Source organism: Kogia breviceps, chromosome 20, assembly GCF_026419965.1.
Source record: "Kogia breviceps isolate mKogBre1 chromosome 20, mKogBre1 haplotype 1, whole genome shotgun sequence".
Taxonomy (NCBI): Eukaryota; Metazoa; Chordata; class Mammalia; order Artiodactyla; family Physeteridae; genus Kogia; species Kogia breviceps.
In genome coordinates this window covers 31,556,208-31,568,733 of record NC_081329.1, presented here as the reverse complement: position 1 = coordinate 31,568,733, position 12,526 = coordinate 31,556,208, and the positions used below count along the sequence as shown (strand labels likewise).

The 12,526-nt window shown below is 39.1% G+C and overlaps 1 protein-coding gene across 10 annotated transcripts in view; it reads right to left on the bottom strand.

The window, feature by feature from the left end:
- The window catches only part of PSD3 (pleckstrin and Sec7 domain containing 3), a 647,135-nt gene that overhangs the window by 283,221 nt on the left and 351,388 nt on the right, over window positions 1-12,526 (bottom strand). For 9 of the 10 annotated variants that reach the window (XM_067022673.1, XM_059049100.2, XM_067022674.1 and 6 more), the window contains one exon: window positions 10,982-11,040. In XM_067022673.1, the coding sequence (XP_066878774.1) occupies window positions 10,982-11,040 (59 nt within the window). Of the gene's footprint in view, window positions 1-3,869; window positions 9,743-9,941; window positions 11,041-12,526 lie in introns of those variants that run through there. The other variant, XR_010838523.1, reaches the window with a different exon arrangement.

Here is a 12,526-nt window from a genome sequence, read left to right as displayed (position 1 = left end):
GCTTTACAACAAAGTGAATCAGTTATACATATACATATGTTCCCATATCTCTTCCCTCTTGCACCTCCCTCCCTCCCACCCCTCTAGGTGGACACAAACCACCTAGCTGATCTCCTTGTGTCAGGCAGATACTTTCCTATTTCTTTGTCTCAAAATTATTTGTTGAAAACTAGAAATCTTAAATTACATAATATGGCCACTCTGTAAATCAGATTCCTTCCCCTCCCCAGCTTTTGATGTCACTGTTTGTTTGCTTCTCCTGAACTAATTCTGTAAATGTTATGTTCTCTGCTGTGTGTGGCCACTGAAGTCTCTGCTCAATTAGCTCAGCAGTCAACCTATTACTGGACAGAGGTTACCTAAACACTCTGAATCAGGAAGTAGTCAGCCTGTGCCGTGCGGTTCTGCATGTGCTGAGGCTCCAGGAGGTGGTTCACAAATCTGTCTGAGGCTTCAGTTTCTGCTTGTGCAAAATCTCAAAGTCAGGCAGAAGTGAGAACTTAGGGTCTTCTCAAGTTTTTCCTGGGCATGTAAACACAGATTCCCAAATATATTCAGAGCTTACCAAAGCCCCCTTTATGTATCTTATTTCCCAGCTTTTCCTTTTGAGTTTTTTGGTCAGCCTCTTGTTTGTCAGCCTCTTGTTTACCACCATCCCAGGCAGCAGTAGTGTTGAACAACTGTCACATACTCTGGGGAAAAGACTGTTTTCAGTGAGTTAAGCACAGAGTCAGATCAAAGAAAGACAAGCTATGCAAGTGACGATTTTCCAGGGAGCTGCCAGACAAGTCACATACACGTAATGACAATTCCCTGGGAATGGGGCTTTGAGAAGAGCTCCAAATTGCTCATTCCAGTGGATGCTAGGCTTTAGGTTTTCAAAGCTACTGTGACTGTGAGGCTATTGTTTTTCAAGATTACTCTGGAGCTGGGAAGAGGGGAATGGTTAACAGGATAAGTGAAAACAGCACAAAGCTTTCTGTTCTTATGGAAATTCAGCTGGGTTTTATTTTTTTCCTCCAATAAGCATTCTGGTTAATTTCCAGAGTTCTGAAAATGTTTATTTTGGCCACTTTTTGCTAGTGTTCTCACTGTTTTTTGGAGGAACGGATTTTCAGAAGTACTGTCATTTAGAAACCTTTCTCCCTGACTGTGATCTTTAGATCCTAATGAAAGACTATTTTTAATATCAATAATTAACATCCACATCAAAAATTATCTCTTTTCGTAAGTTTTAATTACTTAACACAGTAAAATATTTAGATGACAACTTTAAACTGGATGAGAAGCTACCAGTTTCTTCCAAATTCTTTTGGAACATTCATAAGCAGTATGTGTAAAGATCACTCAGTCAAAAATGCTTCTTTAGGACACCAGGAATTTCTATTATAAGGTGTAAATAAAACTTTCACCATTTAATTAACAATTGTTATGTTTTACAACATTTAAAAATAATGGTAAAGTCCCTGGTGTTATTTTAGTTTATAAAATCACACTCATTCTAGGGACTTCCCCGGTGGCGCAGTGGTTGAGAGTCCACCTGACGATGCGGGGGACGCGGGTTCGTGCCCCGGGTCCGGGAAGATCCCACATGCCGCGGAGCGGCTGGGCCCGTGAGAGGTGGCCGCTGAGCCTGCGCATCCGGAGCCTGTGCCCCGCAACGGGAGAGACCACAACAGTGAGAGGTCCGCGTACCGCAAAAAAAAAAAAAAAAAAAAAAAAAAAAAATCACACTCATTCTAAATTCTGTTTTATTTCATTTACTTGCTTGTTTGGTATTGCCTTTTGTATACTTTCACAGTAACTAAACATTGCCTATATTAGTATAAAGATATCAATTTGACTCACATGGACTTTGAAACAGCGATTAGGAAAATAGCAATTAGTGGGGGGAAATGGGTATGTAAAGTCAGACCAACAAAAGATAATTCAAACACTTTGGGTCCTCCACAGTAAGGGAGTGTTCTGGGTGCAATCGCCCTGACCACTTTGCCTTGATTTGTCTGACCAATGCAGGGAATAAAGATAACCAAGATACATGGCTTTCTAAAGGTCAAAGATGCCCAACAACTTCTGGAATACTTGGTTAGTTGAGGCTCTTTAAATCTGCCATTTATTGTCCTCCTCTGACTCACTGGTAATTCTTCTAGGTAAGGTTTAGGAGCGAAAGCAAAGGGTCAGGTCAGTCCATTTTGCGTGTTACTGACATTAGTGTTTAAACACTCCCCAAGTTTTTATACCATTTTTATCAGGGAATAAAAATAAAATGAAGTCTTTATCATCAAGAAACAGTCCTTATTGAGACCTGGATTTTTTTTTCTCCTTGTTATACCAAATTGTATCAATTAATTTGAAAGACTATTATTCAAACAAATACTGTCCACTGAACAAAGTGAACTCTAATCACTGACTTTGTATCTCAACAATTCATAGGTGTCAAAGACACAGTATCATGGTTCTAGCCTCTTCTTCCTGTTCTATTCTGTTTTCTTTTGAAACTGATGCATGACTTTGGAAAATAGTAGGCCTGCTCTGAAATCAATGCTGGCAGTTGCATGCCAAGGCAGTGTCTTCATAGAACTTCCTTATATTTTGAATTCCTTCCCATTAAATGAATAAAGCACAGAGATTTGAAAAGGCCTCCTTATGCATTGAGAGGCACAAAACTTATCCTTTGAAATCAATGCAACATTTCCATTCAAATCTGAGATGCTCAATAAGTATACATCTGTAGACCATTACCTTTAAAATCAGGAGGCATTTTTAACCAAATCTAAAGTGAAAAAGCCACAAAAAGAATTCTATTTGAAATCCTAAAATACCAGGTAGGCTCAAATCTTGACTACTTAGCCAATTAAGGCGGCATTCTTAATGAGACAAAATATTAATCAAAAAGTTAAAAAAAAAAAAAACCCAAACTGGGGGTTCACATTCCCAAACAAATTTCAGGCTATTCTCCCAACATCATTCTATTGCCATTTACAAATACATTTTCTTACAAAAGAAAGAGCTGTTTTATCCATTTGTTTCCTTTTAGAGAGAAATTCTTTGATGAATTTATCATGTCTGAAGAATGTAACTCGGACACGTTTCACATTGGCAACGTTAGGTAAAAAGGTCATCCTCAACATAACCCGACTATGTCTGGGGGAGGGAGTAGAAGGTTTCATACACTCAGGGGCAAGAATCTGGAAGAGACAAGTTCTGTAAACTTCTGTAAAGGACCAGATAAGAAATATTTTAGGCTTCACAGGCCATCAGGTCCCTGTGACTACTGAACACCGTCATTTTAGTTTGCAGATGTGTGTGGCTGTGTTCCAATAAAAGTTGGGAAAATCAGCGCGACCATGCTTGTGGGTCACACTTTGCCGGCCCAGTCTGTGAGAAAAGGAAAAGGAGCGGCACTGGTACTGAGGACAGACCACGAGTGGGCATGCAAGCAGATGAGGCGTCCTGATGTATTCTGTGCCTTAATTTAATTTCAGGTTTTACCTCTCACTGTTGTGGCCTCTCCCGTTGCGGAGCACAGGCTCCGGACGCACAGGCCCAGCGGCCACGGCTCACGGGCTTACTTGCTCCACGGCATGTGGGATCTTCCCGGACCGGGGCACGAACCCGCGTCTCCTGCATCGGCAGGCGGACTCCCACCCACTGCGCCACCAGGGAAGCCCAGGTTTTCCCTTTTTTTAAGTTGTGGTATTTTTTCCCACCCCAGCAGATAATCAACTCCCAACTTTAGTGGTAACTGACGGCAAAGGAGGAAAGTTAAGAAGAAGAGTTCCATCCTTAACAATGTCACTTAGACACCATACAAACTGCAATCTAAAGCTGAGCATAAGTGTGACCAAGTCTTTGCTTTGAGAACGCTTCCCTGACAACTAGGAAAATGGAACCTTCTACCAAGCTCCAGCCAAGACCTGACCCACACTCAGCCCTAAGGGGAAGCTGCTGATAGGGTGGCTATCTCAGTTGCACATTCACCAGGAAGCAGCCCACAGCATATACGTTGACAGAAAGGTTGAAGAACTAGCAAAATAATCCTAAAATTTTTCATTTTTAATAGCGTAAAGTCTGGAAACTTTGTGGAAAACATGCTTTCAGAGAAACTAAAAGCTCTCATGATCCATTGGTAAAATCTGGCTTCATAAATCTTGAGATATTAAAACACAGCAGGCATACCCTCCCACATGACAACTCCACCTCCTGCAACATGTTACAGTAAGTGCTGAAAAAGCATACTACTGATCTGGTAATTACTTCACTTCTGGAGGTCTGCTAAAAGCTTCTATTTTGCTTTTGTTTTGTATGCGTCTCTATCAAATAAGCTTAATTGTGTTCTGCTGCCCTCAGGTGTCCATCTTTTAAATTATACGTGATTAGCTGGCAAAGCAGCATCCTTTGTAAATTTCCAAACCAGGAAACTATAGCTATAATATTCAAAGTATTCTTTCATAAACCCCAAACACAAGGCTAATGTAAGTGTTAAAAGTTCAACTTTTAGATATATTTGAAATATTACTAGGATTTTTCCTACCACTTGTGTAACACACTGTCATTGAAAAAGGAGCCAGAAATGGCATAAAGAAGAAAAAGATATAGGGCAACTGAAAATAATGTTGCAACACAGGGCTTCTCAAAGTGTGGTTCAGGGATCCTGTTCAGGGTGTCCATGAGGTCAAACCTATTTTCCTAATAATAATTAAAACGTTTTTCAGTCTCTCACAAGTTACAGTGGAGCTTTCTAGAAGGTACATGACTTGTGAAATACTGCAAAAGACAAAATGCGGAAGCAGAGAACCTAGCAGTCTACTATTAAACCAAATATGAAAGAGATTGGCAAAAAATTTTAAATGCTATTCTTTTCACTAAATTTTGTTTAAGTATAATTATTGTTCATAAAAAAAGTATGTTATTCATTTAATTGGCTTATTAATACTATTTTAAATGATTTAATAAAATGTTTAAATTATCCATTTTAGTTTCGAATACGGTAAATCAGATATAAGTAAAAGCTTTTTGGTGGTCCTCGAAATATTTTAAGAGTATAAAAGGATCCTGAGAACACTGAGAAGTATTTAGTAGCAGCTTTTATCACTGCTTCATAGAAAGTAGTTCCTCTAAAAATTTGAGAAGATAAAGGAAAAGACTGCCCTCATTATCAAATTACAAAGACTAACTAACCTCTACTTCTAACTTGATTGTCTAGGCAGGCATTAAAGAAAATAATGGGATTAGAGGTCAGAGGTTTCAGTCACCTTCCTCATCCTCATTTCCCTACCCCTCCCCAAACTATCTGCAGGAAGAAAGAGCAAAACCTGATTTAACAGAGTTTCATCTGCTTTCCTTTATCACCATCTACGAATGAGCAGAGCAAATGTGAAAAGCTCATAATGGTAAGAAAGAGAAGGGATGAAGTGGCTGAATAATGTATCAACGAGATAATCCGAGGCCCCTAAATGAGCCCCACTGACTCAACTGATAAAAGCTATCCTTGTTGTATTTTATAAGTATGAACTGATTCTAAGAAAAGTAAAACTACCAAAAAAAAAAAAAAAGGTGAAGAAAGAAAGAGAAGGGGGGAAGGGCAGGGAGAAAGGAATGGAGGAAAGAAAAAAAGTAAAGGAAGGCTTTCATTTTGAGGAGTCATGGAAGCCAAGAAAATCCGCCAGTGCATGATTAATTCTGACATGCTTAAATAAGGATTCCTATTAAAATCTCAGCAGTTGCCAATTTGACAGTGATGAGAGTCTGGTGGAGTCACTGTGGCTGGGGAGCCCCCACGAAGTGAAAGATAAGACTCCGCACCAGGGAGGTGGAAAAGAGGACTCGAAGGGAAGGAGGCTTATGGAAATAAACACCACCCACGGCTGGAAATCAGATAGAAAAAGAATTCAGAGGCAGGGCTGGCTCTCCTGGAAGAGGACACTGAGGAAATGGGGTAGCATGGACACGAAGAGGGGTCCACAGAGAAGACAGCTCTGCAGGAGGGAGGGACGGCAGAGGCAAAACGCACTCACAGCGGATGCCAGTTACAATGATGACAGCCGCAGAAACCCACACAGAGTCCCTGAGTTATTAAATAACTACCTAGCAACCTCATGGAGACCTGTGCTGCTTTTAAGGGTGGAAATGTAAGATAGCACAATATGAAAAGTAAAAGCATTAAAAGTCTTTAATCACAATTCTTACAACAGTCATTTTCCACTTCTGATAATAAACCAAATATTTCACTCACCATTCAAAATTCTAGCATCCTAGAAAGCCAATCTACGAATCAGAAACTCACAATTATCAATACAGTTTACGGATTGAAAAATAATGAATTCCTATGACCTATCTCAAACTGAACTATACACTACACACACCTTCTTAACATTATTCTGTTACAAAACCTATACTTTATTCCTTGACTTCTTTCTTCCTCCTACCAGTATGGTATACTTGCCTTGGTTTTACCCCTTTTCCAACCTATAACCCAACACCAAAAAGAGCCAGTACGGTCCTGCCTCATACGACAAAGCCAGACTACTGAAGATGATGCATGCCGAGTGTATCCCAAGGACAGAGCATCTGCGGGATGCCCAGCCCGAGACAGGAAGCCACCACTCCAGAGAAACCACACCCTGCTCGCTACACGCCATGCACAGGGTGGGCTGGCTCTGTCAACGCTAGAAAGCGGAGACACACCTCAGATAAAACTGCTGCTAAAAATCCCAGGCCTCGGTGTCAAAGGGTGGATTCTGTCACAAAATCTTGACTTACAATAATGCCCTGGCTACTGCCTCTGACCATGGCCTGACCTGGGCAGCACCATCTCGTAGATCTCTCCCAACTTCTAGTTGTGACACTGGCCAACTTCTGTGCCCCTATCCACCCCAGTCTCTGCTGCAACTCGGTTCTATTCCTAAAACTTCCTCCCATCTCAGGATCCAGTCCTGGTAAGAAGCTCGTGACTACCGTCTTGGCCCTGCTACCTGTCTTCAGCCTCAGCCTCAGATTCAGGAGGCTGAAGCTCGACTATGAGTGAAGCACAAGAGAGCTACTTTCTGTTAACAGAGCACATCTGAAGGTAAGTCCAGAAAAGGAAAAGGTTGGAGTTTATTCTAAAATGATAAATAATTTTATTCATGCCATTTCCAATAAAATACAAGGCTTTAAAAAAAAGTTTCAACTCTTTCCTTGTTGATAGTTACAATACTCAATACACCTTCGTTCCAACGTAGCAAGAGAAAAAAAAACCCTAAGAGTTTGTTTTGATAGATATTGATCTGTATGTGCAAAAGTCTAATTTACATATAGATTTCAGATATGAAGAGGCATTTTAAAAATAAGAGCTTAGCAAATGTGACCACAATTATAAAATACTTACTTAATCTAAGTGAGTAAACCACGTGCAGAAAAGTAAAAGCAAGTCCATACTATTGCTAAAATAATGATAAATCATTTGTATTTTTTAAAGTAGGTTCAGAAGGGAATCACCATTCTTAGCTCCAGTGAAATGAGTATAACATCTGAGCCCACTTAGTGAAGGGTGTGTAATTAAGAGACCCCCGGTGCTTTTCCACCACAGCACCTCAGTTACCTACCACCACACCTCTGCAGTTAACCTGACTAAGGGAGGTTAGCCTCACCAGCACTACCAGAGTGAGATATGGCCTCTGATCCTTACCCAGATGGCAGGGAACTTGGAATGGAGTGTACATGCTACAAGTGTTTCTTTAATGACAGAATAAATTAGAAAAAAGGAAGGTAGAAAGACATTCCGACATATGACACTGTATTAGTATAACTTCTACCATTCTATTACTAAGATTAGCAGGAAGAACAAAGGCCCATTCCAGTGCATTTTCAACACATCATTCCTAAGCACAGGAAGATTCACAAAGAACAGCTGTAAGAAGTGAACCTCCCAGGTTATACCTCCCCCACTGAAAGCATGAGGATGGGATGAGCTTGTCTCAACACTTCTTAGAAAGGTCATGCTGTTGTACTGGTATTATGACACAATGGTAGGGAAGAAAAGGAAAGTGGTTTATTGGTTCATTTCCCAAGAGGATTACTCTGGCTTTGGACTAAGTAATGAGAGGTGATGACCTAGGCGGTACAGCATAAGGAGAAGGTGAAAAGGGGAAGATGTTAGAAATAATTCACTTTATACTCTTCATGAATGATTCACTTTCAATAAGTCAGACACTGTAACATAATTCAGGCAATCATAATGCAAGAGAAGTTATATCCAGAATTATGAATTAAAAACTTACCACCTAGAAGGAAAATTTATTTTTAAAATGAGTCCAGAGGAGGAATAGAAGAGAAACACATTTTCACACAGTTAGTTTTTATGATAGCTACTATATATTCAACAGACTTGTAACAGCATGCATTGTATATAAGAATAAAAAAGTCTAATATACAAAACTTAAACAGCAGACAATCCGAAGTATGTAGCACACATTTTTAAAAACAAACCTGAGAACTAATAATCACTAAAAACATGATTTTGAAGGCGATAGAGAGAGATTTACTTGTATTCATAATTTTCTCCCTCATATGTAATTCTGCCACTATAGCCAGTTATTATTATGTACAATTGGCATAAATTAAGATAATATTAAACTGTTCATTTATACAAACTGTCTCTTGCATCCTAGTTGCCAAAAAGAAGTATGATGCATCATTTAATCTCCTTTCAATTCCTCAAATGTGGAAGACAAAAGCAAATCCAATATCTGTGGTTCTGAACCTCTGTACAAGAGGCCCTGGGGTGCCCATGGCTTGTTTGGACATCAAGCATGTGGAAGTTATCTGAATAAATAACAAACCTCACACCTTTATTTACTGTTATGCTTCAAATTATTGTGATTAATAAGATACATGCGTATTTGAAAGTATTATTAAAGCAATATTAGCTTTTTAAAAAGCAATCCAGCTTTTAATAGAAATAAATCCCCACAAATCTAGCAACTTCCATAGAAGTTCTATGACATTCCCAACCTTCAAATAAGAATCGAACTGTTACTGGATTCTTTTTTTTCATTATTACACATTTCGTCGGTCAGAAGAGAGTAAATGCACAACTATCATATGTGGATGGGACCTCAAGATATCCAATGTGAAGAAGATTCCTTGTGCTGGGACGCACTGGCTTGGATTAATGCTTATATGTGGACAAGCATAATCAAAAGTGTTTCCTTCAGCTGATAGTTAGGTTAAGAAATTGAGTGGGAGGAAAAGAAGGGGACAGAGTTGCAGCTGTCATCACGAGATGAACAGAGAAGAAAGCAATGAAAACGTGCTTCACTGTTAACAGGAAAACAGAGGTTAGGACGGTACACTGATTGGTCAGCCCCATATCACATATCAAGTTGAATGAATATTAGACTCTAACACTCATTTCAAGGCTCACACTGTGGGAATCCCAGGACCTTCATTTCCATAAGACATATTATCCACAAATGTCCCCTGAGAACATCCACATTTTCAGTCTATATAATCTCAGGACACATGTTACATATGCCTACAAGTCACTAACGTGTTCTAAATTCACCTCCTGCAAACTGCAGAAGGAATTTCCTAGTTGAGTACTGTGAGATTTGTGAATACAATGTTGAAATTATGATTCTATCACTGTATCTTCTCCTTCACTTTCTTGACAGTAGAACCATTCTTCCCCCACCTCAGTCCATTTTAATGACCCCATACAGCTCCATTTTGCCTCTCTTAAAACAGGAGCAGGGCTTCCCTGGTGGCGCAGTGGTTGAGAATCCGCCTGCCGATGCAGGGGACACGGGTTCGTGCCCCGGTCCGGGAAGATCCCACATGCCGCAGAGCGGCTGGGCCCGTGAGCCATGGCCACTGAGCCTGCACGTCCGGAGCGTGTGCTTCTCAACGGGAGAGGCCACAACAGTGAGAAGCCCGCGTACCAAAAAAAACAGGAGCACCATGTTTAAAATAAGGTGTGACCTTTTGGAATAGTAGAACAAATTAGGACCAATATCTAAGTTTTTGTTCTTTTAATGTGGTTTCTTAATTGTAAGATACAGCAAATCAAGGGATGATCTAGACTCTTTAATTATAAGAAACATGATTTTCTCTTCAAAATAAATGGACCTGGGACTATGAAATAATTTTTGTGCTAAGTACATGTTGATCTATATTTAACTAAAACATTCTCATTTTCTCTAATATGAACAGTTCAAGTAAATGCTAAAATTCCACTTCTTTGAAAGGTGAAAGTTTACATATAATTCTAAATTCTATAAGTTCAGCCTATAGTTTAAATAGAAGATGAGACGGTAGATTACCTTGATATTTCAACTAGCAAAACACCAGGTAAGTTGAGGAGTGTAAAAAAGTCTGAGTTTTGGGCTTCCCTGGTGGCGCAGTGGTTGAGAGTCCGCCTGCCGATGCAGGGGACACGGGTTCGTGCCCCGGTCCGGGAGGATCCCACGTGCCGCGGAGCGGCTGGGCCCGTGAGCCATGGCTGCTGCGCCTGCGCGTCCGGAGCCTGTGCTCCGCAACGGGAGAAGCCACGGCAGTGAGAGGCCCGCGTGCCGCAAAAAAAAAAAGTTTTAAGACTTACTACTATATTTAGTGAAAACATAGTCGCCACTTTCAGATCTAACATATCTTCTTTCCACTATTCTATATCAACCCTAGTAGCTAACCAAAAAACAAAACAAAAACAAAAAACATAAGTAAAAGCTGTGTCTCTGCCATCTAGTGGAGAAAGAAGATACAGAACACACATTACCCCTAGAACAACTCCAGACGTGTAGGCATACGGAATTCACTTAAAATTATGTTCAGTGCTAGCATGTAGAATAAGTTATTTCTTTTTCCAAAGGTTTATGTTTACCTACCTGCCATGTAGAGAATGAGGTAAAGGGAGGCAGAGGATAAACACATATGAACACAAAAGCAAAGATAAGACCAAAATATTTTGGAGCTCCGTAAGACAGCTTCACACACCTACACTTACATGGCCATGGAGATCTGTGTTAAGAAGCATCATTGCACAGGTGAGGCAATGGACTCCATCTAACAAAAGAGACAAGGACAGAAAGCATTAATTCACTATTTCCTGTTGGACTCCTCAGTATCATTAAAATAGCATACCTATGCTTAATTAAGAACCTATGAAAATGCAATACAGTGGCTAGGCAAAATTAATCATATTCATTTGAAGAAACACAAAATAGATAAAGAAAAAGTTATTAAAAGGATCTCAATGTACAGATCTGGACTCTACTGGTGATGATGTAAATTATTCCTACCTCTGGAGGACAATTTGATAGTATATACCTAAAGCTTTGAAACAGTGTCCTTCGACACAGCAAACCTACTTCTAGGGCTATATACTAATGAAATAAGGAGCTACCCAAAACACAAGGATATCTAAAGAAAGACTGCTTACAATGGCGAATGAGTAAATACAATCCACCTAAAACACAATTCTGTTATGTTGAAGTCATTAAAAATGTGGACCAAGTATACATGTTGAAGTGGAAAGATATTTTACAATAAAGTATTACATGAAAAACACATTATATGCAGTATGATTCTACTACATCTAGAATGATATATAACATAATATTAAAAGAGATTATCTCTGGATAGTAAAATTATAATTTTTTTATCTTTTTATTTAAAGTTTCTCAATTTTCTATAAGATATAGAAATGAAAATAAATTATTTAATACTGTTACTTTTTTTTATTTTCTGGGAAGAAAGTGAATTAGGAAAGAAGCATAAGTTAAAGAGAACCAATTTGCATCTTACAATGTTTACTCTTTGGGTATTAGTTCTCTGGCTAAAAATATATAGACAGAAACAGTTATCCTTTTTCTTGCCATTCTTTAAAGGCAACATTTAAAGAATGGATCAGACAAAAGTGAAATACTGAAATAATCACTGAAGATTTAAAAATGAATATTTAGGGGAAAAAAGTTACCCAAACCAGCAAGGTCATTTCACACTTACATGGAAACATCACTTTCTCTTCTTACTTTACAGAGGAAAATAAAAAGCACTAAGAGTTAAGCTTCTCACTTCCAAACCTTAGGATTGGTTCTCCTTATTCTCTCCCTGCAATTCTCAATCCAAGTAAAGTAGACAATAGCAGTTGCAGATGCAGAAAAATCTTATTAATTTACACTAAATGTACAAAAAAAGCTTGTCCAACTACTGAGTTCATGAATTAAAGATAGCTGCTTATCTTCCAAAATATGCCTCTGAGTTCAGTAGGTGATTTCTCTAAGTGGACTATCTCTAAGTAGATGCTACTAAATGCTTAAAAGTGTATGTATTCCAGTATTCTAAATACATATAAAACAAATTCTTGAATGTATTTATAAAACTCAGCAGCTAACTCTCAAATATCCTTATCAACAGCCAACTGAGTACACAAATCCGTAGCCCTTGTTTCACTTAGTAACGTCAACGTCTTCTTAGATTTGAAGAAGGTTCTAATAAAAACAATCCACTTCCATACCTTTCATTCTCTAGTCAAGGCTGACAGTGATAC